General features: G+C 40.3%; 1 protein-coding gene across 1 annotated transcript in view; it reads left to right on the forward strand.

Moving 5' to 3' along the window:
• Window positions 1-27,636, forward strand: part of LOC117820696 (receptor tyrosine-protein kinase erbB-4-like) — a 415,812-nt gene that overhangs the window by 338,783 nt on the left and 49,393 nt on the right. The window contains 1 exon segment of the mRNA XM_034694572.1: window positions 6,556-6,741. Within this exon segment, the coding sequence (XP_034550463.1) occupies window positions 6,556-6,741 (186 nt within the window).

The following is a 27,636-nucleotide window of genomic DNA, read 5'->3' on the forward strand; positions in this document are numbered from 1 at the left end:
AGTCCAGTAAGTACATCATAAAGGGCACAGATACTACTTTAGCACAAATTCAAGTTAGAATATGACTATTTTGAAAGCATTATTAAGAAGACTGAGACCAATTTTCAGTCATTTTTTAGAGAATGGAAGCTATTGAGGACTACGATGAGGCCCCATAGGCACCAGAGCCGAAACCATCGGGGGCCCCAAGGACCCCTCCACACGCTTACATTCACACACACTATGTCCCAGGCTCCCAGAAGAGTGCACAAGGCCCCATTTATAAAACATTCACAGCTCGGCTCATTTTCAAAAGGGAAAGTGGGGGGAAAAAATCAAAATTATTACCCTGTGATGATGCAATGCAGATGAAATAACCCCCATCAATACACACATACGCAGACACACACACATGCATTGAAAGTGACCCAATTGCACTCATGTTTTGCACTTAGTTTGACAGTCTAACAGGGAGAGTTTTGAAGTGTTAGCATTTCTATTTTTATCAGGACATCTTTGATGAACATCCTACGTGTATTTAATTTAATGCTGCGAGAGCTTGTCTGACAATCAGAGAACCAGAGATCTGCAATGAAACGCCAACATGAGCGCAGACAACAGAGGGTAATACCAGCCTCATGTAGAGGGATAGAGATGTTGATCTATCATAACACTTATCAATGTTGCACAGTAATGTAAAACAAAAGCACATTATCTAAGGGGCAATATATAGTGAGCAGTTAGTAATGTGAAAACCGGATCTCGTCTCACCCTTAAGGGATTCATATTTGCTTAGCCACCTGCTCACTACACATTATCCCTCTCATTACCCAGCTAAAGACATTAATAGTCCCTCAATTCGTGGTAATAGATTCTTGTCAGCCTCCTTGTAGGACAAATCAGCACCGACTTGAACATTTTATTTTAGAGTGAAGTTAAAAAAAAAAAAAAATAATGTTAATACCGTAATTAATATTAAACTGAGCATCTCTACTAAAAGTAACATCAGACAAGGTGAAAAGGACTTCATTCAGCTCTCCTGCTCCCTGGGGCTTAAAAGTTACACATTTTCAGACATAAATGTTGCAAATTTCACAACTTTAACCCTCCTGTTATGTTACATGTCAATTTGACCCATTTTAAAGTTAAAAAATCTAAAGAAAAATGTTAAAAGTATTTTTTCAGTATGACACTTTTTCTGCTTGGCTTAATTAGTGCAATCAACATATATAATAATTTATCGACATCACTTCATAAAAGGACAAAAAATACATAATAAAATTAACAAAAATCTAAGTCATGTAAAACTATTGTATCTTTTTTAAGTCTTTTTAATGTACATTAAATAAAGTTTTAACATGATTTTTCATAAAAAAACAAGTGAGTTATCCTCACTGAACCATGATCTATGAGAATTAAAAAAACACCATTGCACTAAATATTGATTACAATGGTTAGTAATGGAGTTAATAATAAGATTTAAAAAAAATATTTATTGGGATTTTTTGGGTTCTGACACTTTTGGATCATTAAATACGCTCCGGGTCAAATTGACCTAGGAACATTATTGCTGTCCCTAAGAAAAAAAAATAACAGGAGGGTTAAAGATTGTTTCTATTATCACAACAGCTAATAGTGTAGAAATAAACTCACCAGCCTTGCTGCTGTTGCCTGGATAGCAGGACAGGTTCTTAACACCACTTTTTCCTATCAGAGATGATTGGAGCCCAGAAGCTAATCAGGCTGCACTCAAAGTTGTGACTATAACTATAACTATTTTGCGACTCTCAAGTCCAGCATGAGACAAAAGTGAATGTTTTTGCCACAGTGTCAACAGGCAACAATGATAAATGCTGGACTCTGTCCGCAAATTGATTTGATATGACAAGGTCAGGTTGTCGCAGTGTCCCTTTTGTTATTGGGGGTTTTGACCAATCAAGAATCAAGTATTTAACACAGCTGGGAGAAAAAGGAGAAAAAATGTACATCAGTGGGTTGTTACAGCAAAATGAAACCCAGACAGGGTGAGTGATAGTTCCTCTGCTATACCAACCCTCTCGGTATACATTATCCTGTTTATTACACGGCGTATTACTGAAGAAAACAATGATTTAATAAGAACATTCTGACCTGGAAATGTTATCAGAGATTTTATTAAAATGATTACTTTTATTCAGCTGAAAAAATTGTCCCTAACACTCTACAGGAGATACAGTTGTCCTCATAAGTTTACATACCCTGTCAGAATTTATGATTTCTTGGGTAGTTTCTGTTATCATTATGACTTAAAAATAGTAAACAGTTGTTTGACAATAAATGGCTTCACCAGTAAGTTCACCATAAAGGCTGATTTATACTTCTGCGTCTCCCCTACGCAGCAGGGGCTGACGCGGACATGAGCCCCACATACTTGCGTCGGTGTGTCCATGTCGCGCAGCAATTCTCCGCCGAAACGCCTGAGGGCAGTGCGGTCTCTCTGATAGCCGGCCGCCTGCTTCCGGTCCCGCTATGATCTCTGTTTACTTTTCCACAGAGTTTCAGAGCGTGTTATGTTAATCTACAGCTGATACATGTTGCTGTTTATCATACAGACATGATTACATGAAGAATAGAGAGGAGGAGATGAAATACACGGCCGATGTGCGGCCGATGTCCAGGATCCCGGAAGTGTTGTAAATGCGGGAAAGACAAAGCCGCTGAGCGGACCAATCACAGAGCTTGCGGTCCGCGTCGGCTCTACGGGGAGTTACATTTTGGAGGAGGTGCATGTCAGCTACGTGCGTAGGCCTCGGCATAGGTACGGGAGCTACGCGGACCCCCGGCGTAGAGTACGCCGTTGATTCAACGCAGAAGTATAAATCAGCCTTAAGAATGCATAAGTGGTGGCAATGTCTAATGCAAGTTGCACTTATTCAAAATGCATGTGACTGACTACTCAAAACATCTAAAAAAACAGCAGGAGAGAGGTTTCAGATTTTTACATGATTACAGAGCAGAGATCAGTTCAATCAATTTTGATTTCTTGCTGTTAAATCATTTTTTTCAGTTTCTTTCCCTGGGATACCTTAGTTCACATTCATCCATTTCCCCAGTCTTCTCCTATTGACCGCCGAGCAGCTGGGGGCCCAGCTTCTGCTCCGGGGAGCATCAGTGGTAGTTAGAGGGGTGAGCAGAGTGCCATTCATTTACTCTAACTGTCCATATTTTCCCAGCTGGACTGGGAATTCTGGCTGGTGACCTTCTAGCCACAGGCCACTCTCACTTGCCACTGACTGTTTGAAGAATGTCACAGAGGATTGATTGTCCTTTATTCTATGTATGTGTGTTTGTATCTCTCTCTCTCTCTCTCTCTCTCTCTCTCTCTCTCTCTCCCTCTCTCCCTCTCCCTCTCCCTCTGCCTCTCCCTCTCCCTCTCCCTCTCCCTCTCCCTCTCTGTGTGCGCATGTGCCTGTGTGTGACTACTATGAAGAGGTTTCCTCTTCTTATCTTTGAGGGACTCATTGAAGGCCAGGCTTCTCTTTCAGAAAAAGGGAACAATCAGTCAAAATATTATATTATATATTACACTCAGCAACCAAATACAAACGTTGCCAGTGCCTGACAAGAAAAAAGGGTGGTAATGTCTGAAAAAAATGCCATGCATGTCCAAGTGTGCATGTGTGTGAGATTGTGTATGTTTGTGAAAGCATGTAATCATAATAGTGGCTACAGGGAGTCCAGGCAATCCACAGTATGTTATTCCTTTTTAAACCCAAGCGTCTGCCCAAGGCTTGTTTTCACAGAGGCAGGATTAAACCCTTGTGGTCCGTCCTTGGAAATCACATTAAGAAACGCTGTGTCCCCCGTGAATAAAATCACCTTCTGTTCTTTTGTATGAATGTTTTGCTCAGTAATTATTCTATATAAGTATGACACCACATAGAACACCAAAAATACTCTCATTTAAGAATACCAAACACACACATGATATAATTTAAAGTTATGAGAACTTTGTTGATGATGCACTTTTGAAACATATTAGCATTCTGCCCTCTATCCAAATGAACAAATCCTTTGTCACATTTTGTTCCAGTCACATTTAATCTTTCCTAATGATTGCAAAGAGCAAAAAACAAACAAAAAACGTCAGTATTTGAAGGAACTAAGGTTTGATTCAATGCAGTCACTACAATCAAACAGATCTCAGCCAATTTGGGTTTTTGAGAGAGAATATGGTGACTTAATTTTTGCAGACTAAGAAAGTTTTTTAGGTTTTAAATTCTGATACCACTTTTAACACCTCTATATTCCTCGTTTAATTAAAATTTTGGAAATATGTCTTGTAATACTAGTTACTTATCTTGTTTAATTACGTTTTCATTCAGTTCTAATTTTGTTCAAAAGTACAACTGGGCAAAGGGTGGTTTTTTTTTATATCATTCTATTAAAATAATGTTGTGTTTCCATAATCTAAATTCAAATAGTGTACTTAAAAGGAATCAGGCATTTTGAACTAGTGTGACCTCTGTTAATAGATTCTCCATGAAAATGATGAGTCTGTACATGGGGGTCTGGATATTCAGCATGAGACATGCTCTGGTTTCGTTTGTAGTCCTAGTAGTATTGACCAATCACGTTTCAGACGGTTTTAGTGTATGCATAACAAATAGTAATGACATCCCAGATCCCATCGGGGGTAGTGTGATGACGATTTACACACATGGACATATTTTAACTAACGTATCTTCTGAAACCTACTTCTCAGTGACAGGGGAACACTTTATTCCAGGAGTTATTCCAAAGGTCTCCTGCTCAAACGCTCAGTCACAAACAGGTCTCTCACAAACTCTGGTCTGATTTACCTTCATTATTACCACACTGTGCCAACTGACATCAATTCCAATCTCCGGCGCATGAACAGGTTGGTGTAAGTGCAAGCACAAATTATGCGAGCTGTGTGAAACACAAGCGTGGTTGTTGCTCTGTGTCAGTGATCAGTGGACCCTTACACAATGTATATCTTCTCAACGCAGACACACACACACCTCCACATATGTTGTGTATTCACGTGTCTTCCGTAGCTACAAAGATAAACAGAACTGATGAGGGTTTATTTTTAGCTTTGGTTGTTTATCCATATAATTTGACTGATACATTACATATATTTGTATGCTGAAACCATATACATTATGTCAACTTATATATGCATTTGCTCTTGTTTCAAAAATATTTTCCTGATATTTCTAAGCTATAAATAATGAGCTGGAGCGGCTTCTTCTTCATATGTACATATTTTAAACACAGCAGCTCCTCACCTTGACGTATTTACTACATTTCTAGTCGCCTGCAAAGCATACTGACAGGGTTGTGAGGCTCTGAGTCTCTTTGATGTCAAGGTTTTGAACAAAAATGTACTATTTCTGACTAAGTCAAAGCTTACAGTTCACTTCAAAAGAAACATCCACCCCAAATAGAGAAAAGTCAATGAATTCTGCCAGTGTGCTGAGTGTTTGAACCTTTGCTCTGGTATTTGGCTTTTGAGACTAACTGGAAGGGCACCTTCTTTTAAAGCAGAATGGAACCCATCTGGACTATCTAACTTAACTGCACTGAGATATGTATTCTTGTTCTGAATGTGCAAATAGAAGTTCATTCAAGAGATATGTTAAGAGCATTATGTGCATTAAGTGAGCACAGTGTGCACTACACAGTTTGCATTATTTAATATTATACATTAAGTACATTATGCATCTTTTTGCAGAACACATTTTTTGATACATTGTATCAAGTAACTTTGGTCAGGATCACATTCATCAAAGATGATTAAATATCTGCACATAATGAGTTATATTGGCACTATAGCTCTGTTCTGGGAGCTTCCTGCCCTTCCAGTTGCAGAGGTGGAATGCCAAAGCCTGAGGTGGGGAGAGCACACTTCCCTTCTCTTCCATTTGCATCCATGAAAAGCCAAGGCAGGGAGAGCAGACAGTACATACTGTATGACATTGGTAAAATCAGACACAGCATAAAGGGAGGTGCTGGGGTGGAGGTGGATAGGCAGGTGAAGCAGCAAGTGTAACCGCCAAATTCCTCAGGATCCAGGGTTGATGGGTTTCTATTCTAGTGTATTGGTTTACTTGGACTGGACCAGCTCTGTTGAGTTCCAGCAGTGTCTCTGATCCAGAACGCCGGAGCCCACCGGATCGGATACACAAGACTTCTATTTTTGGCGGATGCCGGAACACAACGCATCAACCTCAACAAAGCAGTGGGACAGGAAATCTGGTTAATCTTCAGAATAAAACACTCAGCTGATAGGGGCAGTTTTGTATGAATGTATCTTTAGTATGCTTTTCTGACCATAAAAAAACCTTTTAGATTCTTTCAGTATGTTATGAACAAGACATTAACTTGCTTGCAGCTTCATCTTTTACCAAATTAACTACTTCAACCTCAATTAAAGGAAACAATATAAGCTTTGTTGTTATTTCTAAAACGTCTGGCTGCAGCCCAAAGTGAACAACACTGTTCATACTTTGTCAAATTACAATCCCCACCTTTCCCCCACATGCCTCAGTGTAAATCTGTCTCGTTCAGGAGGCCCTCATCATGGCCAGCATGGAGCATCCCCACCTGGTCCGCCTGCTGGGCGTCTGCCTGAGTCCCACCATCCAGCTGGTCACCCAACTGATGCCTCATGGATGCCTGCTCGACTATGTCCACGAGCACAAGGACAACATCGGGTCCCAGCTGTTGCTTAACTGGTGTGTTCAGATTGCCAAGGTAAGAGTGAATAAAGTTTCTAGTAAGTTGTGCTACTACATGTTTGCTTGGTTTGACTGGTGACTGTCAGATTGTTCAACTGGGTATCTACCTGCCGTGCTAGTGGATTTGAAGCGTAGTTGAGGGTTGGTTTTAGTTCTGACTGTTGCACAGAAAAGACTGTGGTTCCTTGTCGTAATACTTTGCTGGTATTTCATACACTTTGCAAGATTTAAACTGAAGGAAGTCATTATTGACTGTTGTTCCATGACCTTTAGTATTGATCTACGTCTTTGCCATTTGTCACAGTTTTATCTTCTGTTCCCCAGATTATCTCTCTCACTCCTAAGTTCAAAGTAGAAAGATATTGCTGTCTTTCACAACATCTTTTTTTTGTGCTTTTGTTTGAGTATGGTAATACTTTATCTCTGTCTCAGATAGTGGTGTTGTTGCAGCCATGCACCCCTGACCCTTCTGGCATCTTGCCGTATAAATAGTGTTTACTCTACATTACATGAACACACAACCACCCTCACATACTTTTACAAAACCTGGCAGCTAATAGAAGCCAAGTGAATGACAACATTGCTTCTGAGGTTAAAGCAGGCGTCTGTGTCCATGTCTACAAAATGGCTTCAAGCCAGACACTGGAATTGGATATTGGGTGAGGTCTGTGAGAGTGTGGAGGCACCCCTTGCCAGCCTCTCTGGAGAACTGGAGTAAATAATTCAAGGCCTTACTTGACTTTGGCAGGGGAAAGTATTGAGTGCTGGGAGCTTGGTGTTACAGGATCACGGGTGTTGGAGTGCATTATAATTCGATTTAATCTAGTCGTCAATATTAATAGGTGACAGATACACCTGGTAATGATCTCCCTAGAAACGTGGGGATACAAACTATGCCTCACAAACCACTACAGGGTTTAACCAATATCTCCCCGACACCGAACAGCAACCCTAACAACACCTTTGCAAAACAAGCTTGAAAGGACTGTTATTAATTCATCTGCTTATTAATTTTTTAATACCTATATATTGCAAGGCCACTGCAAGAGATGAAGTATACCTAACCATACATCCAAAAGGGCTGCATTTGATGGATTGCTGAAGAAATTATACACAATGAAATGAGTAATTGGTTAAAAAGGGAACATACACAGAATAAAAATGACTCAGCAATCACAGCCGTCCCAGATCTAATATCGTAGACAAATAGTGCTGTTGCCATTTTTAGCTAATTCTATGAAAGCTGGTTCTCGAGTAGAGGTTCCCTGGGAAAATAAAAATCCATCAGTACAAAGTGTTTTTTCTTTATTTTGCATATTCACATTAACAACAATGGCAGTGTGTAACACCTCTGGCCACTTTGACAAACCTCCTATGTTGTACAACACAAATATTTGCACTGAATGAAATTAATCACACAAATGACTTTGTGGAGAATGGATGTAGAGAGCCTATATATACACAAGAACAAATAGATGCCCACTGTGAACAGTTGTCAACATGGAGGAATGTATAATTCATAAAGGGTAGATACAATGATATATTATTAACCACTGTGTGTTCCAAACATGTTTTGTTCAGGGTTTCCAATAATTGGCTACAGCTCCTAGAGACTCAGGTAGCAATCAGGAGCCATGGCTGATAAGTACAAGATTAATGTCAAGCAGATATTGCATGTACAATCATACGAGTTAAATCATAGGAAAGTGAACAAAATGTCTACAAGCTTCAGGATAGATTAACAGAATGGATAAGGTGTGAATTGAGTGATTGATAAAAATAATGTGTGTTTTATTTTAAGCAATGGAAAATCAAATACAAAGGACATTTTGAATAACTCAAGTTGAATTAGTACACCAGTGTTTGTCATTTATATCTTTAACATTCCCACGTGTTGTACGAGCAATAACTCAACATCTGGGCTAAACAGCTTATCCACAGATGAGTCCCCTATTTATTTATTGCATAGTGCTGTCACACATGCACAAATTCCTGAAAACTTCCCAGAACTATCCTCGTGAGCTGCATTCGTGACAGCCAAATTTTGCCCCAACTTTCCTGCCAAGTTTCTGCATGAAGTTCAGGAGAGCTCATGTGGGAATGCAGCAGGTATTATTCAGGGGAATTTACTGCTGGCAAGGGGACGGGGGATGAAGATGTTTGTATCAGGCATCTGGTGTTCTGTTGTGTTCTGCTGCTTTGTTAAATAATGCTACCAAACCGTGAATCAAAAGCAGAGGTTGTCAAATTGCGCTCTTTATTTTGTTTTTTTGATTACAAACAGGGGTTAGTATACTGTAAGAATAAAGTGATCATGTTTTGGTAATCTATTTCACTGTTTAGAAGGAGTGGATCTCAGTAGACCAATATTCTCTATCAAATAATGCTCCCAGCACGAAATCCCTTCATAACACCACAACTCGCTTTCTTTGTATTGACAGCAAAGCTCTTGAAATTGAAATGTTCCAGAGTGCATGTGCGAAAACTGCTACAGCTATATACATTATCCCCCCTGCAGGGTCTAACAGTGCTCCCATGGCTCTGACAAGCGACAGTTCTCCACTCTTGGAGGCAAAATCTCTGTGGCCCTCCCTCTCTGTCAATGCCGCCGCCATCACAGCCATAGATTATTAATGTAGTGATCCGTCAGGAGAGTCATACTAATGAGCAGATTCATTAGAGGTGCTACTCATGCAGGGGCTGAGGTGCCATAGGATGTTTTTTTTTTTTCTTCTTTGGGAGTGATTTTTCTTGGTCCTGTTTTATCTTTTCATATCTTCTACTATAGCTTACTATATCAATTTCTCCTCATTATGTCTGCTTGCTTTTTGAATCTATACACACTCGCTCTGTGATCCTCTTGTTCATTTATGAAGAAAAGTGATGCTACAAAGTCACTGGAACATTACTACAATGCTGTAAAAGTACATCAAAATTATGTAGTGCAATAGCATGCCAAGTAAAGGTAACATAATAGCGCGTTTAGTCGACTTAGACAACTTCCTAAATAAGCCTTCCACAAGGAGGATACATACTTAGTTATTGTGCGCATGCGTTGGCGTTGCGTTGCGTCTTGGCGCCAAGTGCTCTGTGGTGAACTGACTTTTAACTAACTTTTAACCGGTTTTACGCAATTGTTTTTACGCTGCGCTTTTTAGACTCCAATAGCTTTTAACGATACATTTTACTGCACTTGGGGTTTCAATAATCAACTCACTGGATAACTGGTTATTGGAGAAACAAACCGGGCATACGCTCAGGTAAACATGGCTCCACTTACCTCGCCGTCTAGCTGCCAGAGCTGTGTCAGTCTTGGCCAGAAAGTCCTCGAGTTGGAGCAAAGAATATCCACACTCTACAAAATCCAAGAAGCAGAGAAGTACATTGACACAATCCTCTTCGGCCCTGCATCAGCCACCTCCGGAGCCGATGAGCTGAATGACACGGCACCCTACACTTCACCGGCCACAGCGTCCACACCGCCGGCTGTTGCTCACGCCGCTGCTCCTCTTCCTGCCCCAGGCAAGGCTCCCGAGGACCGCTGGCTACGGCTCGGGGCTAAACCCAAGGCTCCGGTGAGCTCTACCCCACTTCACAAGGACCCCTGGACTGTTGTCCACAATAAAAAGAAGGGGAATATATCCTATGATCACCAACAATGGGCACGTTCTTCACGACCTGGTTGTGTGCAGTTCACCCCTCGTCCTGTCAGACGCTGCCCTGGGCAGGGTCCGGGATCGGGAGAAACTCCCGCACGGAGGCATGAGCCCGGTACCAGGAAACAGCTTGATGTCACCTTTTCTCCACCCCAGGATCTCCCGCAGAGCAACAGGTTTGACATCCTGAGCAAGCAGGACTTTCCTCCTCTAGTAAAACGCTCCCCAGAGCTCTCAACGAAAGCCGGCAGTTCTTCTTCCACTGCCCGCCGCAGGCTGCTAAAGGAGGCCGTGATGAGGAGAAGCTCGGGAAGTATGATCCACCCAGAGGCAGCGAGGTGTCCCTCCGCTGGTAAGGAGACCAGTTACCCGCCGCGACACTTCCCAGCCACCACCACCCGTCCACAGCGGGGCCTCCGCGGCGACCACACAGCTCCTCCATCAACCCTCATCATCGGGGACTCCATGGTCAGGAACGTACGGGTGAAGGGGGCCCTCACCCTACCGTTCCCAGGCGCAACTGTGCAGGGCATTACGGAAGAAATTCCGAAAATCCTGAAATCCCATCCTGCTGCTGAAAAAGTCATCATCCACACAGGAACCAACGACATCCCCAAACAGCAGTCCGAACTTCTTAAACGGGACTTCCTCACCCTTTTCAGCACGGTCAAACAGTTTGACATCAAAGTCATTATCTCTGGCCCCACCCCCACCTGCGGCCGAGGTGTAGGGTGGTTCAGCAGGCTGCTCAGCCTCAACACCTGGCTCTCTTCGGTCTGTGGGTCCCACAACATGGGCTTCGTGGACAATTTTAATCTTTTCTGGGACAGGAGGCATTTGTTCGGGGCAGACGGGCTTCATCTGAACAGAGCAGGTAGCCGTCTGCTGTCCGTTAACCTGGCATACGGTAAGCAGCACGTCCCTGACACACCCACCGCACACCACAACACGCCCGCACCTGCTGACCAGCCCGTCTGTGATTGATGTCCCCCAGGTCCTAGTCACTATGATTTTAGTTCCACTTTTAACAGTACTACATGCTTTACTGGACTCGGACCCCCTGATCCATCCAATAACTCATCAATTCCCACCATCATCACTAAAAGACAGCACATGGAACACAACACAGAACTGCCAGCAGGGGCTAATTTAAGAAATCTCAGACCCATTCTCACACATAAAACACCATCTGCTACTCCAACACATAGAACAACTTCACCCAGAACACTACACATGGCACTCTTGAACGCCAGGTCTCTCTCAAACAAAACATTTCTCATTAACGACCTGATTTTAGATAACAATATTGATTTTATGTTTTTAACTGAAACCTGGCTCAGCACTGATGGACCTGCAACCCTGCTGGAAGCTTCCCCACCTAATTACATTTTTACACATTCTTTTAGAAAAGATAAAAGAGGCGGGGGGACAGCAACAATTCTTTTAGCATCTCATGGTTTTAAAGACATTTTATTTGGTGATTTTACTTCTTTTGAATATCATTCTTTTGTTTTTAGCAGCCCACCCATACTGTGTTTAACAATCTATAGACCCCCAAAACGATGCTCCTCTTTTATCTCCGAATTTTCAGAATTACTCTCCATCATACACACAAAGTACAACAGAATTATTATTTCAGGTGATTTTAACATCCATGTGGACAATCAATCAGACTCTTTTAACTCACAGTTTTTACATTTAATTTACTGTATGAATTTTATCCAACACGTCACCCAGCCCACTCACAACAAAGGCCATATTTTAGATCTTGTTTTAACATATGGCCTGTCAGCTAGCATATCGTCAGTTATGGATGTGGGCTTGTCTGACCATTTCTGTGTGTTTTTTACTGTGAATGATTTTATACAGGAAGAGATCCCTGAGCGAACTGTGAGGAAGCGCTTTCTTACTACTGAAGTGGCTGCAAATTTTATTGATTTTTTACGTAGTACTCCTCCAAATATTTTACCTTCTTCCTGTGATTTTATCGTTGACAGTTTTAACAGTAAACTTCGATCAACTCTGGACACAGTGGCACCACTCAAATTGAAAAAGATAAGAACAAAGCCAACGCCACCCTGGAGAAACAAAGATATAATCCAACTGAAAAGAAACTGTCGAATAGCAGAAAGAAGGTGGAGAAAGAATAAACTAACAGTTAATTATCAAATTTTTAAGGAACAAATGAATATCTACAACAAAGCAGTAAAACAAGCAAGAAAAGATCATTTCTCAAAGCTGATAAATGACAACCGCAATAACACAAAAATCCTGTTCTCAACAATCGACGGTTTAATCAATCCTGCTTTTAATCAACAGTGCAGTGTATATTCAGACGCAGCATGTGAAGATTTTGCAGTCCACTTCACAGGTAAAATAGAGTCCATCCGGCAAAATCTCTCTCACAGCCACCCAAGGAATGTTAAAACCCGAGAGTCTTTGTTTTTAAATGAGGAAACACTGGAGAAGTTTGTCCTGGTTGATGCTGACATGCTGGGCAAAGTTATTTCCAAACTTAGCCCAGCAACCTGTCTTTTAGATCCAATCCCAACATCCTTTTTTAAAACAGTTTATAGCCATTTTTATCCTGAGTTATTAAACATTTTTAATTATTCTCTTCAGATGGGTGTTTTCCCCACTGCTTTTAAGACCGCCATGGTTAAACCTCTTCTGAAGAGAAACAATCTGGATTCATCCATGCTTGATAATTACAGGCCAGTCTCTAATCTGCCATTTTTAAGTAAGATTTTAGAAAAGCTTGTTTTTAATCAGCTAAATGATTTTATGAACTCTTTTAACATCGGTGAAATCTACCAATCAGGTTTTCGCACAAATCACAGCACTGAGACTGCACTGGTCAAAGTTTTAAGTGATCTGAGGTCCAACATGGATCAAAGGATGCCCTCGGTTCTTGTGCTGCTTGACCTGAGTGCAGCCTTTGACACTGTTGACCACACAATTCTTTTAAACAGACTTCACAATTTTATTGGCATCTCTGGCACTGTTTTTAACTGGTTTGAATCCTATCTCACTAACAGAGAATTTTATGTCAGCATGGGTGAACACAGATCAAAAAGTTACAAAATTAATTGTGGGGTTCCCCAGGGTTCAATTTTAGGCCCAACTCTTTTTAATTTTTATATGTTACCCCTCGGAAATGTCATCAGGAGGCACGGCATCAACTTTCATAGCTATGCAGATGATACACAGCTCTATATCGCCGTGTCTCCTGATGACCCAGGAACAATTGACACACTTTTTAACTGTATTTTAGATATTAAGTCATGGATGGCAGAGAACTTTTTACAGCTCAACCAGGACAAAACTCAGGTTTTAGTCATTGGTACTGGACCTCAGAGAGAGAAACTGAACACCAAACTCCAAGCACTGGCTCTAAAACCATGTGAGCAGGTAAAGAACCTGGGTGTGATCTTTGACTCACACCTCAGTTTTGAGCCACACATTAGAGAAATAACAAAAAAGGCTTTTTATCACCTAAAAAACATTTCCAAAGTGCGTCAGTTTCTCTCTCAAGCCAATGCAGAGACACTAGTTCATGCTTTTATAACCTGTAGAATTGATTATTGTAATGCTCTTCTTTCTGGTCTCCCCAAAAAGAACATCTCTCAGCTTCAGCTGCTCCAGAACTCGGCAGCTAGAATGCTGACGAAGACCAGAAAGAGAGCCCACATCACACCAATTTTAAAGTCTCTGCATTGGCTTCCAGTATCTTTTAGAATAGATTTTAAGATTATTTTATTGGTTTTTAAATCTCTTAATGGTCTTGGCCCTTCTTATTTATCAGATTTGCTTTTATCATATGAGCCAGTGAGAGCCCTCAGGTCTTCAGGTAGTGGACTTTTAATGTTACCAAAAGTAAAAACTAAGACCCACGGTGAGGCAGCTTTTTATTATTACGGCCCACGTCTGTGGAACACCCTGCCTGAGGATCTGAGGGCTGCCCAGAGCATAAATATTTTTAAAGGCAAACTCAAGACCTACCTTTTTAGTCTAGCTTTTAACTAAGTTTTATTTTTATTCTTAACAGTTTTATCTATTTATTTATTTATTATCTATTTCAAATTTAGTCACTTTTATTCTACTTATTTATTTATTTTAAGTCTCACATCTGATTTTCTTTTAATGGTTTAATATTTAATCTTTTATTATCTTAGAAATGTATTTTACTTTGGTGATTTTAATTTCCTGTTTTGAGTTTTAACATCTTATTTTACCTCCAGTGTTTCCTCATTAAGATGACATGAGAGCGTTTCCTCAGTTCGTTCAGCAAATTTTTATTTTTATTTTTATTTATTTATTTATTTTATTTTATTTATTTTAGTGTTTTTATTACTATTGTTGCATATTGTGTTGTTAGCCTTAGGATTATGGGGTGGGTTCGGGGTCGGGGCTGGGGCTGGGATCTTAATTTATTCTATTTTAAGCTGTTTTTCTTGTACAGCACTTTGTGTTACAATGTCATTGTATGAAAAGCGCTTTATAAATAAAGTCTGATTGATTGATTGATTGATATTGATTTGTCTTTGTTGAATGACATTTTCTTATAATCCTGATATTGATTTGCCATGAAGTTTAGGGGGGTAAAACTGGCTAATAGACATGGTGATTTTTTTTTTTTTTTTTTCAGTTTAACAGTTGGCTTGATTGTGGTTCCCTTTGCCAGCCATAACATACCATAGATATAGCCAATAGGCATGAAGTATTTGTACACACAAACCAATGAACAGCATTTGTTTACCCTTTCTATCTCTACCAATCATTTGGATTTAAAAAGGAGAAAAAAGAAAGGAAGTGTGCTCTCCCCAACTTAGACTTTGGCATTCCACCTACACACCTTACAAAGTAATGGCACAGCTTCAACATATCTGCTACATTTTCTGGAATGTCTGTCCAAAGTCACGATTTAAATAACTGGCAGAAAATGTGTAACACTTTATTGCAAAGATCGTCACTGGAAGGATGTGGAATCACAGCCAATAGCTGAAAAGTTGATTTAAAATAAGTCCCAACTATGCAGGTGAGGCAAATAGTTTAGGATTTTGTGGGGTCCAATCAAATGTCAGGGAACCAAAGGGCAATTACCTATACCCTGAATCCGCCAGACACCTTCACCTCTCATCTTTTAGCAGCTCCAGTTTATTTATGCCTTGTATTTATTCAGCCCAAATAACACACTTGCATTTTGAATGTCCCATTATCAGAAGGGATTTGTGTTTGAATCAAGCTTGTTAATAACAATCCAAAACTGAGAGTGCAGCAACCAGCTGTACAAGAGTTTTAAATAAGCAGGATGAGGAGGTTTATATTAAACATGAGACATTGAACTCAATCATTGCTTTAATAGGAGGGATGTACTCAGTGGCGGTTCTAGGGAGGAGCCAACAGGGGCCAGTGCCCCTGTAAAACTGAACCTGGACCCCCCTGTGACCCCCCTCCACACCAAACAAATATAATGCAATAAAAAAAGCTTCGGTATCGCGACAATGTTACAGGCGGAACACGTGTGTGGCACTTGGTTCCAGTCCCTTAGAGTGCTATGGGACTCATGTTGAGTGTAAACAGCCAAACAGCTGCTGTCAGTCTGCATTTTGATATAGCACACAGTAGTATATATGTCTAGTATAAAGGGATGCACTGATGTTTTGCCAGTTTGTTCTAAGCTGGTTCTCGCCCTTTTCAGTCTCTTTTGTCAGGGTTGAATGTGTCCCTCTGAAAACACCCTTAAGTAAATTTACTCAGGCGGCTTGCTCAGGTATGGTCTATATGCTGGGAACACTGTTGCAGCTGCAGGTGGTGTTCTTGCATGGTGCCATCTGCAGAATGCTGCTCATGCACCAGAAGGTTATGCACAATGGGAGGGAATGACATTCAGCTCATATTAAGGGGCCAAAAATACAAAATAAGTCACAAAGCTGGAGTCTGAGTCAAGCCTCAAGTCTTTGTGGGGTGAGTCCAAATCACATCCCCATCTCTGTCCTTCATCGCTGGTACTGTTTGATAGCCTTATAACTGTTCAATCTGTGGCACTGTTGTTTTCATCTGTGAGCTTAAGTCAGTCAGGTGCGCCTTCAGTCAGTGATGACATGGGAGAAACATTTGAGTTTCATATATTAGCTGTTAAAAGCCATTACTTTGACTTTATCCTAATTTTCCATAACTTTACTGAATTGCCTCTGTGGATATATGACGGTGGCTTCAGTACTGAAAGGTCAAGGCTCAAGATATTTAAGCAGTTATCAAACCCACACACTTTGGTGTTTTGCTGCAGCTGTTCTTACTCCCACGATACTGGCAGGATGATTTAACTTGCTTGGTTGTTTATCTATACACAAAGTGCAAGTATTTGAGCACAGTAAATAATTGGTATTTCAGGGTTGGTTTGTGTGTTGCCAGAAGTTGCAAGCTTTAATTTGTTCAATCTCAAATGTAGTTTCTAGTATTCTCTTTCAAATTACCAGCATGGTTGTACATCAGTCTTGCTGGACTCTTTTGCCCAGACTTCGACGTAAATATTTGCAGCTATTGTATGGATTGCTGTGAAATGTATTGTTTTCTCTAAATACATTCTTTAAAGGGTTGATGCCAGGATTTGAACCAGCAACCTGTGTGATGAGGACTTGCAGCTGTTTACAATGAACATAGTTTTTACAGGATTCACCATCCCTGTCATTACTGTTTTGTACTGCCCCCACGTCAGGTACTGTGTGTCTGTAAGTCTGTGTGTGTAAACATTTGGTTGGAGGGCCCACAGTATGTATCACAGGGTCATTTCTCTGTGTAAACCAGACAAGGCAAACATGCCTCTCTCCAACTCATTACAAACATCCCCTGGGCTCCGATGAAAATTCTGACAACTCCTACTCCCTACCTTGTGCCTTCTACCTTGGCTCATCCTCCTCATGCTTCATTTTTCAGTGTGTGGTTCTCATATTTGTGTGTATTTCTGTCTCCCTCTGAACATCTATGTAGGGAAAAAAATTACCATTTGCTCCCATGGATGCTTATTTAACATCTCAAACTTAAGCATATATTGTGATTTCCCTGTTCTCACATTAGCAACAAGGTAGATATGACTCACTGTATGTGGACTACTGACCTCAACAGTTGTTTTTTTGTTTGTTTGTTTGTTTTTACCATGTCTCCATTTGCTAAACCCTTGTTTGGATTGAGGAACCATTGCCAATGTTCCTTATCTAGACTGAAAAAGGTGGACATTTTTCAGGTGATATAGGTCAGGCCTACGTCCAGCCCTGGATCTTCCATATGGGCAATATGGGCACGTAAGGGCCCTCCGCGATGGGAGTGGGGGTAAAAAAAGTGCATTTCTCATGTGCATGACTAATTAGCAAACTGCAATGCACTTTATAGGTTGTAATAAATGTTTCTCATGAAAAGTCCGTATCAAAAATTAAATTCATTTTACCTGACCCACTATCAGTTAAGATGTGTGAATGTGTGTCAGAGTAAAAGAGGGCGTTGCTGAAGCGTAACTGTGCTTAGCGACAGCCTAGCGAACCAATCATGTGTAATTAAAGTTTAGAAAAAATGTATCAGAAAGAAGTGCAGGAAAACTCGTCAAGCGACAGAAAGGGGACATCCAAAAGCCCAGGGGAGCGGCGAAGAGCAAGAAACGAAAAAAAAAAAAGACGAGAAAGAAGTAGCTTTTTCAAAGTGAAGAGATGGAAGATGAGCAGCTAGCTAACGATTGCCTGTGTGCGTGTGTTTGTGCGAGAGTGCGTGCGAGTACGTGCCTGCATGTGAGGGGTACATGAGCCTCAGTGCCCAGGGGCCCCTAGGGGTAATAATACAGCCCTGCCTACGTCCCACATTTGTTGATTCTTATTTATACATAAGTATTTGTACATATATGTTTATAATGGCGATTACATTACAGTTTTAACTGGGCCAGACTGGAGGACCAGGATAATGTTGTAGCATACTCTCGAACAAAATGACAGAATCTGACCTAATGGTCTAAGGCTCGTTTAACGATAGCTCACACAATCTTGGCTACGTAATGGTCTCCATGAACACCAGGTCAATATTTGGCACCATCCTGGTCCATTTTAGGCAATGTCCTAGTCCATTGTCTACACTGCTTAATATTCCTCAAGAGCATCCTGTGGCTCACTTCTCAGTTTCACACACACACACAGACACTCTCAAGTTTCCCGTATGTTATTGTTGCTAGCCAAAAAAGATGTTTATCTACCCCCAACACATGTTATGTACCAGGTCAGAGTGACCCAGCACTAATTAAGAACTTCTGGGAAGTTCTAACATTTCTAGCTCTCATAAGCTCATACAGCTACACAATGGTAAAAGCTGCACAATGCCGAATGCCCCAGCTTATGGCCTTATACGGATCTGATACCAAACCTCCCAACAACATTGATTCTCCCAATAATAATTAAGCAGCATTCAAGACATTTTTTTTCTTCTTTTGCAAAAGGCAAAATTTTAAATAATGCAAATGGATGAGAAAAAAGAAACATTTATTGTCATTTCACATTTGAAATAAAGCACTTCTGGTCACTTTTTGGTACTAAATCTGACATATATGTGCAGCTGTCCCATATTACTTTTCTCTATGGATTCATTGAATGCTATAGTCTGCCTTTTTCAGTTCATCTGTAGCCTGAATTTCAACCCAGTGAATGGTTGAAGTAAAAGGCAGGGAGACATTTTTAATAGCAGACTCCACACTAACTTTGATTTTGGCATCATCAATCACTTCATCCACAACAGCCACCACACTTTATCTCACTACTTTGGTCTATGAATGGTCACTTTGTCTTTTCCATGACACATGGTGGGAAACTGCTGTGGCTCTGTCTCGTTGAGCAGGATCCAACCAGGGTTGTGAGACTTCGTTGGTAAGCTCCAGATAGACTCTGTACTTTGGCCTCACTCTCCTGGCATCCTTCGGGAAAGCTAGTGCCAGAAAGTTGAGTATTTTTTCAAAGTGATGCCTCCGAAAATTATGGCCTCCGATGACTCCAAAGCACTTGCTGCATGTGATGCATGTTAGTTTTGCATTTTGAGTTCCCAGTTAACAAATAAATACCTTTCAGTATTTTTACAGGGTTAAACTGCAGCTTTTTTATTTTTTATTTTTTTGCTATTTTTCTCCTTAGTGTGGACAGCAACAGTTTTGAAAGCAGGCTACTAAGCATGGTCTGACTTTTTTGAATAGGACCACCTGTGTAAACTGCTGTTCTGATCGGTACTACTAAAACATTCATGTTTTGACCTTACTGTTGATTAAATTTTCAAGTGTAATCTGAAAAGAAAAGAAGGCTAATGCCTCAACTGTGGATGAAATTGTTTCATGTTAATTCAACCTTCAAAAATAATGATTTGACTATTCAATTGCCACAGACCACTGGGAGCCCAGAGGAGGCATCAGAGGGACAGTTTTAGTTGTATAATAATGATCATATTTAAATCAATATTTTGTGTCAACCTTGTTCCTTATTGTAGTTAGGAGTTTATGTCAGAGTCCTGCTCACCCTGTCTGGATCCAATTCTGCTTTGAACCAGCTCATTATACATTATCTCATTATACCTTACATGTCTATTGAGCTCCTCACATCCATCTCACCCTTTTCTGGTTTCAAATGAACCTGTACTCACCAAAGTACAACTCACCAAGCTGCCTTTCCCCTTCTCCTTCCATGTTGCTTTCTGTAGAAAACCCTCAAACTGCATTCAGATTTTTGATTCAAACCACTACTGGCAGATAGCATGCCTGCTCCAACACTGCATGTTAACATACGGAGCCAGCAGCAGATCACAGGACTCAAGCCTTTGATTCCACCAAGCCTTAGAAATGTCAACAAGTGTCCTCCTATCTCCCCTCCCCTCGCAGCATCGCTCTCTCTAGCTGCCTCCCTCATTTTCATTTCCAAACTAATTAAATCTGGAGCTTTTTTTGGTGGTCTTTCATGACTGCATAAGTAAGTGTATGATTTAATGTTAGCAGCCAGAATACCTCCATTCCCCTGGGTAAATATCAGCCTGAAAGGCCTGTTTGATATGTGAGAGCAGCTTCATGCTTGTTTTCCTCAGTTGGGATTCTCATCAAAGTGGAGGACTGGTGAGGTAGAATCATTGATTTATTTTGTTTGTTTGAATTTGTTGTTTTTTATGAAAGTGGAGTGGAGCACAATGTACTGTATCATCATTTGCATATTGTTGGAGCTGTGGAGGACTGAAGATGATAGAAACAGAGAGTAATTGATGAAAATATCTGATTTAAATTGCCTTCAAAATTAGGCATCTTAATAAAATATAGGACCAATATTCTTGTGTGTGAAAATGCAATCAATGCTGGAGCTTCAGGTCTGAATCTGAACTGGTGTAAAAAGGCACTAAAACTATTACAAAGTAGTAAACCTTGCAGGTAATGGTCTGTTTTTTTTTTGTTTTTTTTTCAAATAACACTAAAACTAAACTGTTGAGACTTGAAAGTAGGTTTTAAAAACCATTATGGTTCACCAAATGCCATGAAAGGAATCTGCAGGTATTCAATCCATAAAAAAGTCCACTACTACTGTTAAGCAAACCTCTCAAGAGCAGAAAGACCGCTTAGTGAGCTAATATAAAAACCTGCAGACTTTTAGCACTACATGTACAATACATTTGGTAGCACTTGTCTTCAGATGTATTATAAATGTTGATGGTCATAGTATCCTTCCAGAAAAGTCAGCATTGCTACATTCTGGTTGTGAGAGAATCATTACTTCATGAAAAGCAAGTATTGTAGGATCTAGAGCACCCATGGGTGTCAGATGCAAAGAGAGGCAGAGATGGAGGACATCAGCGTTTAGAACCACAGATTTTTTTCACCACATGAAGCCTTGTAAACGCTCTCTCCTGTTGAGTAATACATCAAAGTGGTATTTTTCCACCATCAGCACTGTGTTTAAGGGTCAAGGCAGTTGTCCTTCAATACAAAGAAAGGAGTTTTAGCGGTCCTCTACTAAAGCTTGGTTCTTTTGACACCCTTGAAAAATCTAAGTTTAATTACAAAAGAATGAATCGCCCATTTTATGTCTCTTGGTGTTGATACCCCTTCACATGAGTATGTATTCTATAAAGAATTTTCCAGACCTTTGATGAATCATTGTGTAAGCACCCAAGACAGGTTTTACTCTGTGATAATCAATTTTCCCTCATCATACATTTTTATTCCTCATTTTTCTGAAACCGTCTCTCAATGTCCCTAATAATTCAAACATCCGGCCGAAGTGTGTAGACATGACCTTTTTTTTCCCTTCCTATTGCAAACCATTTTCAGTGTTTATAATAGCTGGTATACCGATATCTTGTTTTAGATACACAAGTAGCACAATAATTATTCAGTGCCATAGTAAATGAAAAATATGGAACAGAAAATTACTGTGTAGGAAGGCGGAGAATTAATAAAAGGATAAAGACTGTCTGCCCTGCTTTTTTAATACATCATGTCTTCTTTGTCTGTCAGCAAAGAAGTGAGGAAGTCTTATTCTCATAACTGGTCACTAAAAAGGGTCCATGTATGTATTTTATATCTGCAAACACTGTGACTCTACCATTGAACAAGCTGTTAATATTCGGTTGGGTTGAGTTATTTCTCCATAGCTATGAGAGAAAAGTGGAGAAATAGCATCAAGTTAAACTCTTACCCACCTCTGACACAAACACACTTCAGCGAAATCTCTCTGTGGACCCTGGGCTACACTGTTGCACTTTTCAAATCATGCACCTGCCCTTCAACCTGAACTCTCATTTGGTTTTAAAAGTCCTGTTTCAGACAGCTGGTCTGGAAGTCTTACCCTTTATTAGCTGCTCTCTATCCACTTGCTTTTCTCAAAAGAAGCTCTCTCTTGAAACCTGTTTCCATTAATAATGGACCAGACTCTAAGCCGCCAGACCAAGATTTTTGAAAATCGCAATTTTTAATCTATAGTTGCATTACAGAGCACTTGGACATCACAGGTCAGAGATGCCACTGACTTACTGCTTACTGCAGAGAAAGGCCTGTACTTCTTTTTATTTCTTCTTTACTTTGACTCAGCCTTTGACACAGAGGATATCAGCTGTCTGATCCAACTCTGAATAGGTTTGTCTGTTGTTGTTTTTGTTGTCGTTGCTGTTGTTGTTTATTTCCTTCAATGTTAAGCTTGGAGATACCATGCGTCTGTGAAGATTCTCAATCAGTCAGGTCATGGTCATTTTAAGCTTTTTAAGGTTAATCAAAAACGCATCTGGACTTGGTACAAGTTATGGTGATGTTACCCCTCTCCGGTTCAGTTCAATTCTTAGGATGGGAGTTTAAATATATTTAAATAGGTCAATCAAGCTCATTTTTTTGTTGGATTAAACTTTAGTTTAAGGATACCTGCTTTTTTGCCTTCAGTGGAGTTCCACAGGGACATTGCTGGATCCACTATAAATGATGTACTTGCTACCCAAGTTGCAAATCATGTGTGGAAATGATATTAATTTTAAGGACATGCAGATGACTCCCAACTACAAATTGTAGTAATTAAAAGACTAATATGTTTTGTATGTTTGAACATATCTTGCAATTGATGACACTACATCATACATTTGTATTCGCAGCAGCATCAGTCTCTAATGTTGGTGTTGTTTAAGTGTCCCTCATGTTAAATAATCATAACCACAGTGCACTTTTTGAGGTTGTCTGACATTCTTAGTTTACTCTATAAAAATGAGTGTAAATTACATCAACTATCTTTATAATGACAATATGACATACTACTATAAGTATCACAGTTATCAGTGAGTATGATACCATGTTGGGCTTTGAAAATCGGATCAGATCCTGACTTGGAACCTCTTGATTTAAGCATCAATCTCATTTCTATTTTGACTTGGGCAGGCTGTTGAAGATCGATTAAACCGCTCAGACGCTTTGGGGTAGAATTGCTGATCCTTTGTGCTAAAAGAAGTCAGTTATCAGCATCCTGGCTTCTCCTGGACACCTTTTTTTTTGCAGAATTGCAGGTAAAGAACAGGGAGCAGAACATTTTGTGGGAAATAAATATCCTATTTGACTTGGAGACAATTTTGAGTTTCACTGAAATTGTGCTCTTGGTGATACATTTATTTTGAATTTTTTTTTTGTTACTTAGAAATGAGTGATTTTATCAGTTTCCTAAAAATTTCATAGTGAAACTTGGTCACCTGGAATGGCCTCTGAATGCAAAAACAAAATCCTCAAGGCAGTAGACAGATAAATGGTCACTGCAAAGGACAGAAGGATACACAAAGACTATTAGACCTGCACTGACTCATGGTTGCCATGTTGTCAATCAAAAGCACACACAAGAGGAATACACTCTCTGTCTCCTTCTGGCTCACACACATACACATCACTGACACAGTTTTAACAGCGTCTGGCTGAGTGGAGATGGATGTGGCCAGGTAGGGCAGTCAGGAAAATGGATGACTGCAGGCAGCACACAATGGACGAGACTGGCAGCTCAGGGAGACAGGTAGACACTAATAAGTGACTAACGGGGGCACACACAAACACACACGCACACACGCACACGCACACAGGTATATAAAGGCTAGTAGGTATTCAAACTTACAAACAGAACAATAAAAAACACATAAAACATGAACATATAACTTAATGGGAACACAACAATCAAATTACAGTAGCAGTTTTATAGTTACTTTCCTTTCCCTCTCAAACATTCTCTCAGAGTCAAAGCACAGCTGTTCTCGCTGTCCCTTAACATTTCCTCAAACACTAACATAAAGGCACAGAAGATCTAACTAAATTTGAGCTATGTATGTTTATATATTGCTTCATGTCAAGCCTTTAACCCATATTTCCTCGCCATGCTATGCATTACATGTCAGGTTCACGTTTGATGCTGTATTTATTTCCCTGAGGAGGTAGATACACAAATACTCACAGCCCAACAAAGAGTGTGAATGTGTGTGATATGCCGTTATGGTCTTTTCCTTAAGCAGCCTTGAGGCTCTAATGCTGGGCTCACTCACAAGTCAATTGATATTACGCTTTAAAAAATATTACACCTATCCAAGGGACTGCCAATGTGTTGAAGATTTTGCACTTAAAGTGCGCTTTGTAATTGTTATTGACTATCCTTCAGTGCCAATGCAATGATGAGGTTAAGATCAAGGCTGGACAGTGTCAATGCTGTTTCCACTTGGCTTCTTTGGTCTTTTTTTCTGGATTGAGCTGCAGCAGTGAGATATACTGATGATGATATTGTGGTACATGCAGCTAGACATTTAGGGTCAATACAGCAGTGCAATAGGCCTGTAGCAGCACCACTAAGATCAGGTCATATCTTAGCCTGTAAGTCTTCGGGCCTCTATCGACAAAGTTTTTCACTGACCTGAGTCAATACTAATGCGACCTAAATGCTGCTCAATGTCAGTTTAAATGTCACTGAGCAACCTCTGGACAGACTCATGGCACAGTACAGGAGAACCAGCTCCTCAGGCCAAGACTTACATGCCAAGTACAAGGGGCACTCCTTTGAGGACAGAAAGGTTCAAATTTTGTTTTGAGAGAAGTGTCAATGAAGCTGTTGAATCTGTTAAGGTTGAACAACCTCCCGTTAACTAAGACTACCCCTATCTCCAACCTATAATGAAGTACTCTATCTAAACAAGTAAAACCACACTCACAGTGAGGATCATGAGACGCCAACAACCAACAGAGGACCTTGACGACTCTCAGGAACTAGGTCAAACATTATGCTAATGACCCCATGTGACAACCATTAGCATGCTGACGACCCTTAGAGGCTTATATTATCTAGCTCCATCCAACAGTCTTTTGGAGGAGAGGTAATAGTCATCAAGAATTTCTACCCAGTCCAGTTGCCTTTTCAGCTCACGCTTTGAATTTAAATGTTCACTTTTGTAAAATATTTGATTCATTTTGAAAGTTTCGTGCCTATATGACAAATGAGTTGAGTACAATTTCAAAAAGAACATTAAATAACATCTTTTCTTTCAAGCAGAAGCTGAATGAAATTAATTTGTAGATAGTGCAAAATGCACCAATGAACAGACAAAGTTTTCTAACAATATGTGCCCAGTCACTTGTTCTCTCTCAATCTCTCTCTTTTTTTTTTTTGGAGACGTGTCCAGTTCAAATAGAGTATTTATTTTATTAAAAGGTACAGTGTTTCATATTAAGTGGCATTTATCAGATTAGACTTGGTATCTAAATGGGATACAATATTCAGAAGTTTTTGCCAACTTAAAACAAGCCTGTTATGCGTACATAAAGAGCAGGTCACCTTCCATGAAGGCCGCCATCTTGCACCACAATGTTTCTACAGTAGCAGAGAAAGCAAAAACCAGCAAGGGCCAGATGTGTTTATGTAAACAGTGAGCAGCCACTCGAAATGTATCTGTTGGAAGACAGACAGGAAGACGAGAGAGTTGTTGTGGAGAGTTTTTATTTGTAAACGTTGACAAATGGATCATCATATTCATCATGGAAAGAAGCTTCTTGTCCTAGAAGGCCTCAATTGCTTCACAGGCAGGAGGTGTAAGCAAGGATGTGTTTCAGTCTGACTTCAAAATATTTCTAATTCCCCCATATTTGGATTTTGGAAGCGATAGCACACACAAAAAAAACCATAATGAGTACATTTCTACTACCTAATCATATGCTGAATAAAGTTAGACAATAATAAATGCCCTGGTAGACATAGTTGGCCCCTTTTTTGTCTGGGTCTAATTTTTAATATACTTTAATATTTTTCTGTCAAATTAAATTGTGTGTCCCTTGTTGAAGTATTGCGCTATCAACTCAAGCTCCTCTTCCATCCTAGTGTAATCTCTGAAATGTATTTAGTTCTGTGACTTTTATTTTTGTTCTGTGAAATTTATTTTGTGCTTTTGAAATATTTATTACCACTGGTCTTCAGGGCCACCGTACTTTTACAGATGTATAACACTTCAATTGGTTTTCAGTAACATGGGAATTAAAGCCAACTGTAGCAGAAGCGGAATTTTGTCATGACATTGTCCAAATGCTTGTCTGATAAACATGGTTTCATGTTATGGCTGCTGTTATTGTATCGAGATGAAACCATTTCATTGGAAAGAGTTTGAATTCTCTGACATTAATGTAGGTGGCCAACGTGAAGTAATGTATTCATGTATGCCATCCTAAATATTCATATATATATTTGTAATCATAGTAGGTAGCTGAAAGCCAGTAGATTTTTGCTGTGTTTGTTCAGGCTGCTGGTGCTATCACTGGTAGATAGCGTGTCATCTCTTAGCCATGTAGGCGGATGGCCAACGCTGTGACAGCTTGGACCCACTTCACTTTCAATTAGTCGCCTGCCACTGTAGATGCCTGCTCACCAGCCTTCCTGGAACGGACTCAAGCCCTATGAGTGTGTGTATGTGTGTGTGTGTAACAACAATAGAAAGTAAGTGAGTGTGTGTGAAGTGGATGTTGATGGGAGTTTTGTATGTAAATAAGATTTGTTGAAGTCTTGCATTGGGATTTTGCATTCCTGGTTGGAGAAATGATGAATCATTGTGTACATTTATGTTTCAGTGTGCGTAATGTTGTTTGGTACACAAACTGGTCAGCCTGCTGGAGATCTCACCCCCACAGGTCTCACCCCTCCAGGTTGCCAGTCACCAGCTTGACATTTGATTGAAGGACTTTAGGCAAAGACTGGCTTCTTGCTAGGAATGCAAAGAGGATTGCATTCATTAGTTACTCATACAGTCAGTGGTCGGTGGTGCAGTGGGTAGCGCTGTTGCCTCACAGCAAGAAAGTTCCTGGTTTGAATCCCAGATCAGGCAGGTACCTTTCAGTGTAGAGTTTGCATGTGCTCCCAGTGCATGCTTGGGTTCTCTCTGGGTACTCCGGTATCCTCCCACAGTCCAAAGACATGCACACCAATTTGTCTGTCTCTTCATGTTAGCCCTGTGATAGGCTGGCGACCTGTCCAGGGTGTACCCTGCCTTCTGCCCGATGTCAACTGGGATAGCCCCTGGCGCCCCAAAATGGGATAAGCGGTCAAGATAATGGATGGATGAATAGTTTACTCCCAAACAGTGCTTTTCAAAGCTTACACAGGTGGATCAAGCTGGATGGAAAAAGGACTGTTCTCAAGCTTGCTTCACAGGAAAATCACAACATTGTTTCAGATTCAGATTCAGATTCAGAATACTTTATTAGTCCCCAAAGGGAAATTCAG

Source organism: Notolabrus celidotus, chromosome 10, assembly GCF_009762535.1.
Source record: "Notolabrus celidotus isolate fNotCel1 chromosome 10, fNotCel1.pri, whole genome shotgun sequence".
In the NCBI taxonomy this organism is placed as follows: Eukaryota; Metazoa; Chordata; class Actinopteri; order Labriformes; family Labridae; genus Notolabrus; species Notolabrus celidotus.